This window comes from Colletotrichum fructicola, assembly GCF_000319635.2.
Source record: "Colletotrichum fructicola Nara gc5 chromosome Unknown KSG_Nara_v1_contig10, whole genome shotgun sequence".
NCBI classification, from domain to species: Eukaryota; Fungi; Ascomycota; class Sordariomycetes; order Glomerellales; family Glomerellaceae; genus Colletotrichum; species Colletotrichum fructicola.
In genome coordinates, this window is record NW_027094060.1 from 2,128,430 (window position 1) to 2,146,163 (window position 17,734).

General features: G+C 55.2%; 6 protein-coding genes across 6 annotated transcripts; 2 read left to right on the top strand and 4 right to left on the bottom strand.

Moving 5' to 3' along the window:
- Positions 1-1,198: 1,198 nt before the first annotated feature.
- On the top strand, positions 1,199-2,899 carry sit1-1 (Siderophore iron transporter 1; the record flags this gene model as incomplete). Its single annotated transcript, XM_032024626.1, has 1 exon — positions 1,199-2,899. The coding sequence occupies one exon, from the start codon at positions 1,199-1,201 to the stop codon at positions 2,897-2,899; it is 1,701 nt and encodes a 566-aa protein (XP_031878748.1).
- Positions 2,900-3,595: 696 nt separating this feature from the next.
- Positions 3,596-5,705, top strand: xptC-3 (Dehydrogenase xptC; the record flags this gene model as incomplete). The annotated part of the gene is made up of 5 exons (XM_032024627.2): positions 3,596-3,800; positions 3,857-4,143; positions 4,200-4,326; positions 4,380-4,835; positions 4,891-5,705. 5 exons carry the CDS (start codon positions 3,596-3,598, stop codon positions 5,703-5,705), a joined length of 1,890 nt encoding a protein of 629 aa, XP_031878745.2.
- A 137-nt stretch (positions 5,706-5,842) lies between these two features.
- CGGC5_v016097 (uncharacterized protein) lies at positions 5,843-7,492 on the bottom strand (the record flags this gene model as incomplete). The annotated part of the gene is made up of 2 exons (XM_032024628.1): positions 5,843-6,434; positions 6,486-7,492. 2 exons carry the CDS (start codon positions 7,490-7,492, stop codon positions 5,843-5,845), a joined length of 1,599 nt encoding a protein of 532 aa, XP_031878746.1.
- Positions 7,493-7,910: 418 nt separating this feature from the next.
- CGGC5_v016098 (uncharacterized protein) lies at positions 7,911-8,495 on the bottom strand (the record flags this gene model as incomplete). Its single annotated transcript, XM_032024629.1, has 3 exons — positions 7,911-8,093; positions 8,147-8,423; positions 8,485-8,495. The coding sequence occupies 3 exons, from the start codon at positions 8,493-8,495 to the stop codon at positions 7,911-7,913; spliced, it is 471 nt and encodes a 156-aa protein (XP_031878751.1).
- Positions 8,496-11,761: 3,266 nt separating this feature from the next.
- On the bottom strand, positions 11,762-13,257 carry CGGC5_v016099 (uncharacterized protein; the record flags this gene model as incomplete). Its single annotated transcript, XM_032024631.1, has 6 exons — positions 11,762-12,107; positions 12,162-12,192; positions 12,245-12,309; positions 12,373-12,490; positions 12,542-12,914; positions 13,084-13,257. The coding sequence occupies 6 exons, from the start codon at positions 13,255-13,257 to the stop codon at positions 11,762-11,764; spliced, it is 1,107 nt and encodes a 368-aa protein (XP_031878749.1).
- A 2,247-nt stretch (positions 13,258-15,504) lies between these two features.
- On the bottom strand, positions 15,505-17,450 carry lolP1-5 (Cytochrome P450 monooxygenase lolP1; the record flags this gene model as incomplete). The annotated part of the gene is made up of 6 exons (XM_032024632.1): positions 15,505-15,636; positions 15,696-16,179; positions 16,242-16,367; positions 16,454-16,800; positions 16,864-17,060; positions 17,162-17,450. The coding sequence occupies 6 exons, from the start codon at positions 17,448-17,450 to the stop codon at positions 15,505-15,507; spliced, it is 1,575 nt and encodes a 524-aa protein (XP_031878750.1).
- Positions 17,451-17,734: the final 284 nt, after the last annotated feature.

Consider the following 17,734-nt stretch of genomic DNA (forward strand, 5'->3'; position numbering starts at 1 on the left):
GGAATGAAGGGCGTGCGCTAAATCATATCAGATGGATCTGATAAAAAAATTTTGATGACTCTCTTGTTCGTTTTACGTTTAGCAGTGTCTGGTGTTCCCATCTTGATCCCGACGGACGGTTCATCCATGCATCTCTTCTCCCACTCTCCCGCTAGTTTCTTGTCCATCATGTCTGTCAACCAACCAGACACTGCGACTCTCAGAGGCCAACCAAAAGGACCAAGAAAGCCGCTAGCCACTGCTGGTTTTTGCTCCTAGCGCATCACAGAATGTACGAAGAAAGTGTGGGCAAGGCAAGAAAAAAAAAAGTGTACCTCCCGAGGCTAGGCAGCATGGCGCGGCGAGGGATCGACCCAGCTCCCCGGCCACTCATGTTTCTCTCCCGTGTCTCCCAGCCCAGCTCCCTCTCGACACCCCCGACCGATATGGGCCCGATTTCTTTCTGCAGGGTGGTGCGGCGGCGGCGAAAGAAAGACAGACCCTGGACAGCTAGCCGGTGGTGCGCGCAGCAGATCCTGATCCACTCCGGAGACTGCTGCAGAGAGAGATAAAAGTTAAAAGGCGGCGGATGTAACCTCACCTGCGCTGCGCTCTTTTCCCTGTCTTCAGGCGGATCCCTCTCCATCTGGGCTTTTCTTTATTTTCTTTCCTCCCTCCAACATCATCTCTGCCATTGTCGTACTGGTTGGTGCATCATCCATCTCCTCTGTTGGGTTGAGTGTCATCACCGTGCATCATTGAAACGTCTCACCGACCTCACCTTGCGCTCACCCTGATCTCACCTCGGTCGGAGGCATTTCTCACCGACTCACCGAAGCAAGCTTCCGGTTGGCGCACTGGCCTGCAGCAAGTCACTGCGCCGCAACTGATAAAACACAAGGTTGACATCACCTTCAGTACCTTATACTTTGGTAAGACTGTTTGCTTTACACCTCCAAGGTTGCCTTCAAGGTTGCCACAGAAAACTTGAAGTAGCGAATTCTCTCGTGGCCCTCTCTTCGTCTCATGCTTCGTTCAATCACTCACTCACTCATGACACGGTGCTAACCCCCCGCTCAGACCCCTCACGGCCGCCATCATGGCCAGTCCCGCACTCCAGAAGGAGACCGAGTCTCCCGCCCCAGAGATCACTCCGGAGAAGAGCCACCCCGGCCATGAAGCCGCTCCGACGTACGACCATGAGACCCCCCACCACATCATGGGCGAGAAGTCTCCCGGTGTCGTGAGAATCGAGGCCCTCTCCCAGGCCATGACCCGCGTCGACCGTGTCTTCATCTTCTTCGGCGTCTTCCTCGTCGCCTACGCCTACGGCCTCGACGGCACCCTGCGCTACGCCTACCAGCCCACCGCCACCTCCTCCTATGCGACTCACTCTCTGCTGGCCAGCATCAACGTCCTCCGCTCCGTCATTGCCGCCGCCGCCCAGCCCACCTCCGCCAAGATTGCCGACGTCTTCGGCCGTGTCGAACTCATCTGCGTCTCCGTCCTCTTCTACGTCGTCGGCACCATTGTCGAGGCCTGCGCCACCAACGTCTCCTACTTCTCCGGCGGCGCCGTGCTGTACCAGATCGGGTACACCATGATCATGCTTCTGGTCGAGGTCATCATCGCCGATATCACCTCCACCCGGGCTCGTCTGCTCTTCAGCTACATCCCCGCCCTGCCCTTCATCATCAACACCTGGGTCAGCGGCAACATCTCCCAGCTCGTCCTTCTCCAGAGCACCTGGCAGTGGGGCATCGGCATGTGGTGCATCATCTACCCCGTCCTTTCCCTGCCCCTCATCATCAGCCTGAGCATCGTCGGCCGCCGCGCCAAAAAGATGGGCCTCATGAACTCCTACCAGTCCTCCTTCCACGCCCTCGGCTTCAAGGACTTCATGATCCAGCTCTTCTGGCAGCTCGACGTCATCGGCATCATCCTCGTCATCGCCGTCTTCGCCCTGATCCTGGTGCCCTTCACCATCGCCGGCGGCTTCCAGAACCAGTGGAGCTCGGCCCACGTTATTGCCCCTCTCGTCGTCGGCATCTGCTGCATTCCCGTCTTCGTCTGGTGGGAGCGCAAGGCCAAGCACCCCTTGGTACCCTTCTACCTGATGAAGGACCGCGGCATCCTCGCCCCGCTCGGTATCGCCCTCTTCCTCAACTGGTGTTGGTACATGCAGGGTGACTACCTCTACACCGTCTGTATCGTCGCCTTCGACTTCAGCATCGCCTCGGCCACCCGCATCACCTCGCTCTACTCCTTCTGCAGTGTCATCACCGGCTTCATCCTCGGCTTCATCGTCTTCAAGGTCCGCCGCCTCAAGTACTTCATCATTGCCGGCACCATGCTCTTCATGGTCGCCTTCGGTCTGCTGATCCACTACCGTGGCTCTCCCTCCGGCCAGAGCGGTGTCATCGGCGCCCAGGTCCTCCTCGGTATCGCCGGTGGCATGTTCCCTTACCCCGCTCAGGCCTCCCTGCAAGCCAGCCTAAAGCACGAGCACCTCGCCATCATGACCGGTCTGTACCTCGCGACCTACAACATCGGCTCCGCCTTTGGCAACACCATCTCCGGCGCCATCTGGACCCAGGTCCTCCCCGGCGTCCTCGAAGACAAGCTCGCGCCCCTCGGCAACACCACCCTGGCAGAGCTTACCTACGGCTCGCCGTTTTCCGTCGTTGTCGAGTACCCCGTCGGAACCCCCGAGCGCACCGCCATCATCGACGCGTACCAGTCCGTCCAGCGCCTGCTGACCATCACCGGTATCTGTCTGACGGTGCCGTTGATCTGCTTCGCCTTCCTGCTCAGGAACCCCAAGCTTAATGACGAGCAGACCCTGGCCAACGAGTCTGGTGCCGACACCGGCCACGTCGAAGGTCGGGACAACAACAATGATCTGGTCACGAAGATTTAGAAGTTCTTTTAGATGAAGAAGGGATGTTGAATCATGAGTTATGCATGTAATGGAAGAAGGGGAAACAAATAAAGACTCAGGATCAGTCTCTACCTCAGGCGCTGGAGAAAGCTCACCAGCAATCGATCTTATTAGTAATCTAATATACCACTTACTTCAACGTAAATATCGAAGAAACCTACACCAATTCGTGAACATGTATATTCAGAGCGATGATCAAGGGTCGAGAGTTGTTGCTGCAACTTCATTTGCCATTGGTAGCCAAGCCTCGGACTCAAGCAAGTGCCCCATCGCCCTGTCGCTGACACGCATTGATTCTCCCCTGACTGGCATCAATCTCCCCGCATCAAGCCGGCTGGGCCTGGCCTCGAGTTTAGCGAGCTCTCAACATTGGAATTAAACGCGCGATCAGCCAGATTGAGCTTGTTCATGTTCAATTCCGATTGGTGCCCATGCAGCCCATGCCGTGCTAAGTTGCGTTGGTGCTACGTCGCCTATGTGCCTCTGCTGACTGGCATATGCATGTCTGCATAGAGAGGCAAGGCTTCTTCGGTGCTGTTTTCAAACAGGAGTCTGGAATGTTTTGTGAAACTGTTGCCCGGAGCTTGGGTATAAAACCAACGAAGATGGCCGTTGAGCCTCCAGACCTCGGATCCGAAAGGAACATCACGTCTTGGTAAACAAAACAAGACGACCATGATGGCGAGCTCCCGAAACCCAGTCATCGGCGCCCTCGCCGTCCTCCTGGCATCCTCACCCTACGTATTCGGCCTTCGCGTACCCCACCACGCAACGATTGCCTCACGAGAAGTCGCCGCCAACACAGAATACGACTTTCTCATCGCAGGCGGCGGCATCTCCGGCCTCACCGTCGCAGACCGCTTGACCGAGGACCCCAACGGTGGGCCATCCCCTCATACCCCATTGACGTGATATCAATGGCTGACATTGTCAAAGTCAACGTTCTCGTCATCGAGACAGGCCCTTTTGACAAAGATGAAGACAGCGTCCTCATCCCCGGCGCCTTCAACCCCGTGCCGTATCTGTGGCCAGACCTGATCAGCGCACCGCAGACGGAGCTGAAAAACCGCTCGTTCCTCGTGCCTGCTGGAAGAGTCGTCGGCGGCGGGTCGGTCGTCAATGGTATGGTCTTCGTCCGCGCTGGCAAGGCCGAGTATGCCGCCTGGGAGAAGTTGGGCGCTGAAGGGTGGGGGTGGGATGGCATTTTCCCGTACTTCAAGAAGGTTAGCCTTTCGACATTCATCTCGGCCTGGACAGGTCTGAGCTAACCTCATCACAGAGTGAGAATTTCACGGCACCCCCGCAAGACTTCGCCGACGCCGCAAATATCTCATGGATCGACGCAGCCCACGGGCACGGCGGCCCCGTTCAAGCTTCGTATCCGAACTACTTCTTCCCGGGCGCCGGTAACTTCATCCCCACCTCTTAATACGTAAAACCAGAGTCTAATTCAGCTCAGCGAACTTCTGGCAAGCCGCTCTAGAAAGTGGCTTCACGCCGTCTCCGGATCCCCTCGCCGGTGACCAGGCCGTGGGTCTTTTCAACTTTCCTACCCTTGCTGACGCAACAACTCGCACGCGTAGCCATGCCCGGCGCAACCACTACACCCGCGTCAAAGACGCTCGTCCGAACTATCATATCCTTGCCGAGCATACTGTGTCTCGCGTTCTCTTCGAAGGGAAGAGGGCCGTCGGGGTTGAGTACTTGCCCACAGCTGGCGGAGAGAAGGTCAGCGTGTATGCAACCAAGGAGGTGCTGCTTGCTGCTGGAGGGGTTCATACACCGCAGCTGCTTCAGCTTTCTGGCATCGGAGACAGAAACTTCCTGGAGGGATTGGGAATTGAGGTTGTGGAGGACTTACCTGGCGTGGGCGAGAACTTCCAAGATCAAGCAGACCTGAAGGTTCCTTACACTTGTAAGTGATGAATCTCCCACGATGCCAACAGGCAACTTGCCTCACAGTCTCCCAGTCACGAACCAAATCTTCCCCAACTCAGGATCCCTCGACACCAACGCAACCTACGACGCAGAACAGCGCGCCCTCTACGACACCGCCAAACAAGGCGCCTACACCATCATCCGCACCCTCGGCACTAACCTCGTCCTCCCGCCCCTCTCCAACGCGACCTCCGACTACCTTTCCCTCCTCGCCGCCGCCGCCGCGACCGAACCCCTCGCCCACCTCGCCCCGGAAACACCCCCCTCCGTGCAAGAAGGATACAAACTCCAGCGCAAGCTCATCCTCACCCAGCTCGCGGGCCAGGAAGTCCCCATCGGGATGATCCACTGGGGCACCGGCCCCAGTCTGACGCTCTACTTCCTCAAGCCCCTCAGCCGCGGCTCCGTGCGGATCCGCACCGCGGACCCGCTCGCGCAGCCGGTGATTGACTTCCGCACGGGCGCGGACCCGGTCGACTTCGACGTGGCGATTGCGCTGTTCGAGAGGGCAAGGGAGGTTATGAGCGCGCCGGCGATGCAGGTGCTTGGGCCGGCGGTGGGCGCGCCGTTTGGGGGCGTCACGGAGCGGGAGGAGCTGGAGAAGTTGTTGAGGGCGAATATGACCCCGTCGAATGCGCATCAGTGCTGCACGGCGGCGATGATGCCGAGGGAACGTGGCGGCGTTGTGGATCCGAGGATGAGGGTGTATGGGGTTGAGGGGTTAAGGGTGGTTGATATTAGTTACTGGCCGATGTTGTTAACGGCGGGGCCTACGGCGACGACTTATGCAAGCGCGGAGAAGGTTGCGGATGTGATTAAGGAGGAGTATGGTTTGGGGTCTTTGTGAAGAGGTGATGGCGGTATTGAGGTAGGAGTCGTGTGATTCGTCACGCTCTTGTGCTTTCTAGGTACACTACATAGTTCAAGTCTCACCAGGTGAAGAACATAAACATCAATGTGTATCTGGTATATGGTGTGTACATACTAAAGTGATATACACGAACTGTCTTTATGCCTGCTAAGCTGTACCCCGTACTCCTTCGCCGTGCCCCCATTAAGAAACGCATCCTGAAAGAACAGGAACTCAGGATTCGTCTCGATCCCAAGATCACCCATGAACATCTCCCCCTCATCCTCGTCATCCTGTGCCCCTCCACCTTTCCCACCCTCTTCGCCCTTCTCCCCAGCCGGCACATCACCTTGCATCAACGCCCCAACCCCTCCAGGCGGCGATACATGCAGCGGCCCTGGCGACGGCTGCCCAGGGTACTGCGGCACATCCTGCCTGAGCTCGGGGTACTGCGCAAAGAAATCCGGCTCCATCGTCCACGCGCGCAGGTCGCGCAGACGGTCTTTGAACAGCGGCGACAGCGCGTACATGCCGCGGTGCACGTTGCGCACGTAGCAGTCGCGGAAGTCGAACGGCCACGCGATGCGCAGGTGCTCGCGGAACATGTGCCAGAAGGTGTTGTTGTGGCAGTACGGGCGCGGCGTCGTCGCGAAGCGATAGCGCAGCGCCGGCCAGGTGAAGTAGTCCGCCGAGGGGTCGTGTTCGGGGGATAGTTGTTGGAGTTGTCTTTGCTTGCGGTCAGTGAGAGCAGAGGAACAAAGCTCGGGAGAGACTTACGACTTGAGATACCACCGCGGCACGACCTCGCTCTTCGCCGGCGTCGGGTCCGTGTACGCCCGCATCAAGAGGTGAATCATGAACAACACGGCCAGCCGCTCGGGCGGCCCGCACCCCGCGAAGCAGAGCTCGTCGAGCTGCCGCACCTTCTTCCACAGCGGCGTCATCCGCCCCGTTTGGGACAGGCTGTCCCAGCCGTGGAGGACCGCGTGGACGGGGATGTCCTCGCTGACCTGGTACTCCAGCTCGAGCATCGCCTTGGTCAGGGGGAAGGGCTCCTTGAGGATCTCGTTGCCGGCTTTCCAGCAGTTGTGGGGGACAAGGGAGCCGTCAGAGAGGCGGCGCGTGCGGGAGGTTGAGGTACAGCTACATTCTGACTTGACTGAGACTTTGATTGTAGAGGGGGCGGCTGGTGGAGGAGCTGGTGATGGGACTTTGGGTATTGAGGGTGCTGTTGGCAGCTCCATTGGAAAGGACTCGTCGATCCAGAAGTTGCTGACGTCGAGTGCGGAGGTGTCCACGAGGCTGTTCACATCTTTCTCGATATTATGAGTTTGCCTTTCATCGATATGATCCTGGGGCGTCGTCGGGATGGGAATCGCAGCAGGCGTGCTCAAATACTCCATGCTCGACGGCTCCAACAAGCTCACACCATCACCACCTACCCCATCCCCCTTCCCGTCTTCACTCCCCTTCACCTCCGCCAGATGCCTCACAAAAGAAGCCGACGCTCCCTCCATGCAGCTCATCAGCCTGTTCCTCTGCTCCGTGACCCGTGCCAGCTCCGTCATCAGCGCCACCGTCGTCGCGTTGTCCTCCTTGCGGCTCAACTCCGCAACCAGGCCCTCGAGGTGCGCGATGCGATTCTTCGTCTTTTCGCGCGCGATGCGCTGTGCCTTGCGGTCGGCCTCCCTCTTCTTGAGCCGCGAGGAGGAGACCGTGGCCGACGAGCCGGGGCCGTGGTGGCGGACGTCGGGGGTCGGGGCGGTTCCCGGGGTGCTGGCCATGGTTCTCGGAGAATTTGCTGTAGGGCTTGGCTGGTAGTTGGACAATGGGGAGGAATCGGGGTGGAGAGGACATAGGTTTGTTATGCAAAAGAGTTCCCGGGTAGATGGATCGAACGTCATACGTGGTTGGAGGGTGGGTTCGCGCCGAAATGCGGGGAAAATGCTGGCGGACGCGGGGGCGGGCTGAGCCGTCTGTGCATGTGCATTGAAGCGGGGACACGGAGGGATATGAGGTCCGGCGACCTCGGCAGGACGGGTCTTTTGGTGGCTTGGCTACTTGACTTGTGGCGATGATTAAGGCTTGGAGTTTTCACACTCTTCACATTAGGACATCCGAAGGGCGGATCGTTGAGAAGAGCGAAGCGAATGTGTCATTACTGGGTATGTACAGTGACGGCTAGTTTGAATCTTAGAGATGCTAGGCCTTGCTATCCGGCCTCTTCTTGAGATAAAAGTAATATGTCCCAGCATCCTTCAAATCTTTGGTATCCATCGCCCCGATGACAGTATTCTCATCCACATAACGGAAAGCATCGATGATCGGAAACTTGTCATACACCATGGCAGCCGTAACGACGCCGCGGTACTTTACTTCCCGAATCTAGTGCAATGTTAATCACATATCAAGATATGATTTCTTGCGTTGTTACTCACCCGAGCATGGCCGTAGTCTGACAACCAAGTACGCTTGCCCTCATCACCATATACCATGATGGGGTCAACGTCGTCCACAGAACGGAAATCTTTCCCTGCCCATTTGAAGGTGCGAAGCTGTTGGTGCGTCGGGTGGCCGGTGTCGAAACTTCCTCCCTCCCACTGACCGATCAGCTGGTTTGGGGAGACAGGCTTGAGTTGATCAAACACGGCGGCGACGTCGGTTTCTTTAACGGAACCTTCGGTTTTGGAAAGTTCCAAGAACTGGGTTTCGGGTCTGCTTGAATGGTTAAATTTCACGAAGTCAAGCTATAAGCAAAGGTTGAGTTGTCTCGTACGTAGTGGACATAGTTGCGTGGAGGCTGCGCCGAGGTGAATGATTCGAAGTCGTTCTGATTGAAGTTCAATGTCTTTGATGGCTGTAGTGTTTTTGATGAGTTGATCGAATCATTTGATTTTCATACGCCATGGTATCGAGTTATATACACAAAAACACACACATAACAGTCCAGTTCACGATGCGGTAAGTGATGTCCAGCGCATCCGCAGCCGAGAACTGCGAGTCAACAGCCGGACCCCACATTGACTCGGCATGTACCCCGCCAAGCGTCATCCCATACGACCGGTTTACTGAGAGAGGAGGTAAGGCGCGCCTGACTCAGCATGGATGGACAATGGATTATCAATGGAAGACTAGATGGGTGGCGAACTGGTGGCGGTCTCGGGAATAACCCACTCGGTCACCAGACCGGACCCCGGGGTCCCCACCACAGGAGACTTCGGTAACCCCGGGACCGATGTGGGGCCGCGTCCTCATGAATGCCCGCTTGTAGAGCTTACGCAGGATGCTTTGGGAGGAAAGATCGAAATGTTCACTTGATACCGGTGTCATTTTCACTTTGCAGTCGAGGAGAATAACTGGCACTGCCAATTTTGACGCATCGTATATTTGCTATTGGTGCATGATTTAAACGAATGAATGCGTATGGTGAATGGTATCCATGTTAACAGCCGTGTATGCCAACGTACATGGGTAATTGCTCCTGAAAATAAAGCCTTCGCAATTGCTGAATGGTTAGTGAGCGACGTAGCCAGTCGCACTTGTTGGTGTACTTCTTCTCCGAGTTCTTTCTTTGCTCCTTTAACATCTGCAAGCGCCAGTAAGCCCCGACCCGGCACCGGTGCTCCTGCAACCTTTGGGGCAACGCTAGACCGCTAATCTATTGTGGCCGTTCGCACAGATAGGGGGCGACTCTCTATTGCGGCAGTTTGCATGGCTTGGAAGCTTTCGGGGGGTTGAGTCTCTGCTGGATTGCCCGAAGCCGTGTCACTTTCGTCGCGTGGGGCAGCTATAGGTAAGCCAGTTAGCATAATCGATGTGATTCTGGCATTTGCACACCGGATATTGCCTCACTCACGTTGAGTTTCCTCGGTAACAGGAGTTACGGCCGCCAATGTGAAGTTAAGCCATCGTCCCCATAACTGGTCAAAATCTCTGCGCCATCTCCAGCGAGGGGCTAGGTTTGGTTGGCCCCCCTCAGTCCCGGAAAATGCAGACAGCTCATGACGAGGAAAACGGGGTCTTTTTCCATGGGACGCAGCTGACGTGAGTCACGGCTGAAGCAGCGACGATGAGCTGGATGATGGCGGTTGGCTTCATCGTCGAATTGATAGAACTGGAGCTGGATAAGAGCGATGTTTAGCGCAATGTAAGTTTATAAGAAAGCGTGCAATTGATAGAGACAGCAACATAAACCAGGGGTCTTGTTCAGGTTTTTATAGTCGAATCTACTATGGCGGTCCGGCATGTTGTTGCACAGAGACTGCGGGCCAAGGAGACAAAATAGTCTCTCTGATGCATGACCAGAATTAGTCTTCAAACCTACCCCGGGGCTGTGAACAATTGAGACATGAAGGCGATGTTTTCCCAGCCGTTGTTCATGATTGGTTGAAGCATTAGAGAGTTGGTGGTCAGAGAGGGCACGCGCAGCCTTGCTCAACCCCAAAGCTGGCTGGACTAGGCATCCAGATTTGTTCAGCTTTACGAAGGAGCATGCATACAGGCCAAACACGAAAACTCCAAGGCTGCGAGTTGGAAATAAGTGCGAAATCATTCTCTAGCGCCCCATTCTTCGCTAATATCGGTCCATGTCGTGTAGCGGGGCGATAATATACTTGGACCTTCTACGACATGCATCATTGCGACAAGGACGAGCTTTGCGTGTCATTTGAGGTATTTTGTGAGTGGAATTGGACAAGCCATATGTGTCATCGTATATTTGTGACTAGGTGAATAATGATCGCATCACCGCTTCAAGCACTAGAGGAATGTTTCGGCCTATTTCCTAGGGCTGAATTATCGGAGTTTCTATGGCGTCTCTAGAGCGTTGTGATCCCCCCGAGCTAGCTGACGCAGCGTCGCTTTCTCTGACCTGAGCAATATGTAAGCCGTTGGTATACATGATAGTAGGGTATGCGCTTTGTAGAATCTTCCCTACATGATCTTCATACGGTGACAGGAGCTGAGTCGCCTGTTTCCGGCACACCCTTCCAATAGCACTCTGGGCACCTGGCTACCTCATTTCCCAACGGTGCACAGCTGACGAAAGCCACTGATGAACCAATGGCAATAAGCTGGAAGATGGCGGCGGGCTTCATTGTAAATGCGACGGATCGGAGGCTGACCGAGATTGAGGTTCAACTTCGACCAACTTTTGGTGGAAAACTTTGCAGTACGAGGATTGAGGCAATGCAAACATGCTCTAGGCGTGTACGACGGGGCAGAACAGGAGCTTGACCCAAACATTCATATTTAAATCCGACATTTACTTCCAGATGCGGACTTTGGGCTAAAGAGACCTGGAGTGCCAACTGATTGAAGGGAGTGTTTGGGAGCTATCGGCCCAATTGAAACATCAATGCTACGTTATGCTACCTTTTGCTCTCAATTGGTCGGCGAATGGGTGAGTGGGTGGTCAGAAACTTTCCGTTGTCTTCCTCAATCCCAAATCTGGCTTGTATTTCTCTTTAGCGTACACGAGATCAAAGTAGGCATACGACCGACCTGTTGTGAAGCATTGATGCATGAGAATACCACAATATGAAAATTCATTTTCGTCTGCCTTGAAATGCTCACGACAAGCTCTGTGTTAGACCAAAATTGACTGGCTTTCGAACGTGAGTGCTTGATATTTGATGGGGACGTGTGTACAATAACTACGTAAACCTGCATGCTTTGAGCCTGGACCATTGCTGCAAGATACTGTAGCCATCCATGGATCCATCCACCGCCAACGTCGGGCAATGCTGTGCCACTAAGCGACAATGCAAGTCGGCATCAAATGACTTGACTGAAAGCGGAAAGTCGAAGTATTCTTTTCATGCTCCAATTCTAAGTCTGCACCGCATTTACGGCAAGAATTATGAATTTCGGGGGCTTCTCAGCTCAAATTAGTATACTTATTCTATGTCCAAAAGGCTTAGAGTGAAAATTCGCTGCGTTTGTAAAATATTCAAATAGAAAACAATACGATGATAAGATAATGCTATTGCTGAAGATGCTCATGCAGACGCGCAGGTGTCTGTACTATCTGAGCCATATCAAACACCCTCATACTAGTCCTTATTTGACTCCACAGTGACAGTGAAGGCATCAGTCCTCACGATCTTTCCGTCAGAGTCGTACTTCTCCAGTATGCTCTCCTGGCTCCCCTTAGTAACGATGGTAGTCTGCACCACGCTCTTGAAGCTCTTCGATCCACTCTCGCTCTGCGCCTTGTCGTTCGTCTGACGACTGAAGGCCCTCATGCTCGATCTCAGTCTGCCGACGGTTCCGGGTCCCGAGTTTTGGTACGTGTAGCGGCGGCTGCCGGAGGAGAAGATGCGCTTGCCAAAGGCGAGTTCGGCGAGGGGCTGGAGGACGGGGACGCAGGCTGCAATGATGATGACACTGCCTTCAAGGCTGTAAAGGGGTTGTTAGTGATAGGATGAGTGGTGGTAGGGATCTTGATCTTACATTGTCCAGATTACGAGTTCAACGGTATCGTCTTGAGGAAGTGTTAGCTACATTACAAAACTGATAGACAGAGAGATACTTACAAGTAGGATCGGAGCTGGCGAGCAGCGGTAGCCTTGTGCATTTGTAGATGACAACGATCGATGAACTGTGTGAGTGTTAGCACCATTGGCTTCGGGTTCTGGAGTAACCACGGGTTGATGGGACTTACAGTGATCCAAAGCCAAGGGCAATGCTAAGCGCCACCTTCTTCCTAACATCCATCTGTAGCTTGGAAAGGACGACCGCAGGATAGATGGACAGGTAGACATCCGCGAAAGCGCAAAAGGCTACTCAAGTTAGTACAACTATTATTCCGACCGGTGATGACGACAACCCACCTCCAGAGTAAGTAGCGAAGGCCACCAAGACCGACTTGTCCCAGCATGTTCCGCCCACCGAGGAGTCCCACTGAAACCGTGCCGGCTGACATTGCGCGAAGATGATGGTGATGAAACCAATCAGGTTGGTCACGCAAAAGATGCCCAAAAACCACAGGAATCTCTTGTGCCATTTGCTCGGGTTGAGGATGCGGGTGAGCAAGACGACGACAGCGGGCTTCGGCAGGCCAAATGAGAGAAGACCGGGTGGGTAGCCAGCAACGCTCCACAGAATGGCGCCCGACTTTTGTTCGGGCGTGAGGGTGTCGACGTGGTGTCCGTAGCCGTACGAAACCGCTGCAGCGAGGGTTGCGACGTTCATCCAACCACAAACCTGTGATTATCGTTTGTCAGCCACGCCAATCATTACGTGCATCGACCGACGATCCTTGGGCGAGGACCAGCAGTGACAAGCAACATTAAGTTTTCCAAGTGCAATCTAAGCCTTGGCGGCTAATCCAAGCCGTCGAGCTGACGACATCATCCTGGGAACGTGGACTTACCACCGACGCAAGAATCAGGTAGTCATCCAGGCGGACTTTCCCCATGATCCTTCCCCTCGTGAATATTCTCGCGGCCGCGAACAGCGTGCTGACGACCGAGACGCATATGACAACCGCGAGGGCCGCGGGCCCTCTGTTCTCGGCGTCCCGAGCTAACGAGACATTCGTCGACATTTCGAACTGAGATGACCGTGCCGCAAACGCACAGTAGAAAAGTAAATTGAAGAAAAAGGGGAGTTCCAGCAGGAACAAGAAAAGGAGGAGTTGCCCAGACAAAATACACACTGGGTTTGAAGCATGGCCTTGGGGTTCCTCGCAATACACACACAATACAGACGCTCACACAAACAAGGAGTGAACATACTTCAGGGACGGTCCGCTGTCCGACATGTGTCAGTTGCGAACCGTGCATCGCGGGAAACCCACTTGTCCATCCATCAGCTAGTCAGACCATGCCCCGAATAGGGAATTTAACAAAAGTCAAATAGATTGATCCACGATGATTTCGTGGTTTAGAGTCGCATCGCCGGCAGGGGTCACTCGCGCTACACCCCTCTCCCAGTGTCTCCAAAGGGCCTTTAGGGTAGCACCAGCCTCCAGCGCGAGCCTGGGAATCTCACGATAACCCGCCTGCGTTGCCCTGAATTGGCGTTGTTGCAGGGGCGCGGCAACCACGTTTATGATTCAAGCATCGCAAGCCACGCACCGCGCTGCGCTTTGTCCGCGCCGCCCGCCTGGCTCTATCTTCTTCCCCCCCTCTAGCATCCTACGAATAGGGCGACGAACCGGTGTTTGGGATTACCAATGTCTCACCCGATTTGCCAGACAATGGGGCGTTTTAGTCCAGATCCAGACCCATTCTTCATCTCCCCCTCGCCTTCGCTTTCCGCTGCGGAATGGAATGCATGTTACTTGATTATCAGGTCTCTCTCTTCCCCACACACGTGGCGTTTTTGATGGGGTTAAGTTCGTCTGAAGTGCCTGCCGCTGTCACCTCGGCCTGCTTGGGACCTGCCCACCGGCTGAAAACTTGGCAACGCCTTGCTGTATCGCATTTCTGTCGTGCGCCCGCGGATCTTGTCCGTTGTTGGGCGATGTTCCTGCAGCCTGCGTGTAAGCACAAATCAGCCGGCACCTATTTGCAGCCGGTAGGCGCGAACTGGCCAGGTCCTGAGTCGTCTAGCGCGGCTGGGGGCAGGCGACTTCAAACATGATATGCGTGCTATCGCGGGCAAGATCACTCATCCCGCCAGATTCGCGATCAAGGCTTTTAGATGATGGGCGCTTTCTCCTACCCAAACCAGAAGTAAGACATCGTCAAGGAGGAGCCGAGGCAGCCGATGTCGGTCAGATGAGATATTGAAGCTGCGGTCAATGCGCGAAACGATCATGTCTGAGCGCGCGAGCACGCGGAAGAAGAATTGGACTCCATCGTGAGCCAGAAAAGAAATCCACTCGCAACGTGGACGAGGTCTGCTTACCCCCTGGGATCCAGGTCCATCCATCCCTTCGTCACTCGTCAGCTTTTCCCCGGACCAGTCATCCTTGCAAATCTTGGGTCGCCAATTCAACGCCGCAATGCAAGCAAGAGCTTGATTGCCTTCCTCTCTCTCTGTCTCTCTCTCGCTTCCGTCAAGATTTCCTGGTCTCTGGGAATCCCGAGACATGACGGGGTGGTGTTGCCAGAACGGTGGGTGTGGGGGAGATGCAACTCGGTGGCTGTTGCCAAGGCAGCCTCGTCAGATTCTGGGACGCGAAAGGTACGATGCGGGCGGACATTCGGGCCCCTCTAATGTGCGAGGGTGCAGAGACATCATCTGGGCGATGTGGAGGAGATTGAGGCAGGTTTGTGTTTCTTGATTCTGCACGACGCCGCTCGCTTCCGAATCCGCGGGTTCAGCCTGACGGCAAAACATCAGCGATAACGACTCACATGACTTGAATCACGACTTTCTCGTCAAAGGGAGCGAGCCGACGACGCCTTCCTGAGATGCTCCATACTTACCGAAGCCAAGCCCACTTCCCGGTGTCGTAATGTTTAACATTCTTAACAATCCAAAAGCCAGGTGACCATTCCCTTCCATGAATCGTCCCAAGAAAGATGTCTCTCTCTGCACTCACAACCATTCCCTTGCCGACGACTCCGGAAATGGGGGCCGTTGTTGACGAAACGCACAACATGCATGATGGTCTCACGAACAACCCACAGTCGTGACTCGTGACTCGCGCGTGGGCGGCTTTCCAGTCAAAATTCTACGCTTGCTCATTAATAAATTAACCGCTGATAGCTACAGTCATAATCATCGTAAGTCCCCGTACCGCGGTACCTGCCCAGCCCGTCTACCAAAACACCTGCTTCCCCAAAACCGGATACAATTTACACACAAAGCCTCCGTCCGTTCTCCAGCTGGCTGGCCAGCGCTACTGCTCTTCCGTCTGAAAATCGCGCTTGTACCCTCTAAGCCAGAACTCGTTCTGGACGAAAATGCCGTAGTTGCGGGAGTTCCACGGGTTGGTCGGGTCGACCAGCTTCCAGTCGTATCTCCTCAGAAGCTGCAAGTCCAAAAGTCAGTCAACCCGTCTTCCTTTAGCTTATCAGGGGGGGGGCTTACCTCGACAAAGATCTTCCTCAACTCCATCAAAGCCACGTCGCGGCCCAGGCACTTCCACTTGCCGTACCCAAACACCAGCTCCAGGGTGCCCTCCATCTGCTTCAACCGGTCCGGGTCCGCCTCCAGCCAGCGCTCGGGCCGGAACTCGAGGGCATCGGGGCCCCACACGTCGGTCCGGTGAAACATGCCCCACGCGCCGTACCCGATCCGCGTGCCCTCCGGCAGGTACACGCCCTTCCACGTGTCGCCGCCCTTGGGCACCTCCTTGGACATCTGGCCGACGACGGGCGGGAAGATGCGCAGGCCTTCCTTGATGACGGCGGCCAGGTAGGGCATCTCGCGGGCCTCGGACTCGGTGATGATGGGCAGCGAGGGCTTGGTGGCTTCGATCTCGGCGCGCAGGGTGGCGACGACGCTGGGGCTGGTGATGAGGTGCAGGAACGTGCCGCGGATGGCGGTAGCTGTTGTGTCGGAGCCGGCGAGACTAAGAAAAGACGATGTGAGTATTTCGAACAACATGACGTTAAGCGATGGGCATGGGCTTACATCTGCATGAGAATCTCTGAGGAGGCTTCTTCTTGGCTGAGACCGTGGGCGATGAAGGAGCCAAGCATGTCTCTCTGCGTCTTCTTTTCCGGTCCAAATCGCTCGGCGACAACCTTCTTGGCAATTCTGTCCATGGTCAGCCCCCGTCACTTCATGGTAGTCACATTACGCTTATGTGCTGGTGCACACGGAACAGCTTCTTGGGAACTCACCCAATAGTCTTGCCAACACCAATCGCATCCTTCTCAGAGGGAAGCATGCTCCTGAAGAGCGGCGACGACATAAGCGACAACAACCAAGGCAGGACGGCAGTCAACACCACGTTGGGCATGTTATGCTCCATGGTGTGGATGTACTCGTGCACATCCGAGTCGCTCGCCAAATCTCCAAAGGGTTCGCCAAAGGCCAGGTCGGAGATGACGTCAAGGGTGAAGTACTGGGCCTTGAGGCCAAAGTCGAAGGGCGTGTTCTCCGAGACGTACTTGTCGATGAGGTCCATGAAGCGTAGGATGTTCTCGTTGATCTTGGACTCGAAGTTGTCGACTTCCTTGCCGGAGTACTGAACCAAGAATTAGCCCAACAGGACTCTCCAACCACATTCCGCGGATGCGACATCACTTACACCGGCAGCCATCTGCGCCCTCAGCTTGGAGTGCAACTCATTGTCCCTCACAGACAAGACGTTGTCCTTGCCGGGGTCAAGCCTCATGGCGTCGTACCATCTCGACCGCTTGTAAGTCGTGCGCACGCCCAACATGCGCTTCCACAGCTCCGGGTCGCTGGTCATGAGATCATTCGGCCCAACCCGCACAAGCGATCCTATCAAAAGACAGGCAAGTCAGCAAACACACCTCTCTCTTTACTTCTGTTACACACAACACCGGACGTCTGCTGGATCGTTTGAGCAACGTTACACATACCGTACTTGAGGAACGCATCGTAAAAGTCGAGATGCTGGCGGCCGCCGTACACGGTCCGGACGAGCCACCACTTTGAGAACCCCGCGCCGGGCGGGCCCTGTACGTGCCGCAGACGCGCATACTGGCGGACGACAGACGTCACGGCGTACAAGACCAAGATCGAGATTGCGACGGTCGCATAGCTGGCCAGGCTGTGGCGCAGCAGCGGCTCCTGTTCGTTCGGACGACTAGCATCGACACTACTCATGGCAGCGTGCACGAACTCGACGGTTTGATTCATGTTGTGCATTGTGTAAGAGAAGGGAAAGAGGGAAAAAAAAAAAGAGGGACAAAAGAGACGGAAAGGAGGGAATGATCAACGCAGGAAAAAATAAGATAACAAAAAAGACTGAGCGTTTCGTTTGGATGGTCGCGTCCGTGTTCCCGCGCTACTGGGAAGACCTGGGAAACGGGGGGTGGTGGGCAACAAAAATCGACGAGGGAGGAAACAATAGTCTGGGACGAGACGGTCGGTATATGAAGAAACCTTGGAAAGGATAAGAAGGTTAAATTCGGCATATGAGACACCAAAAC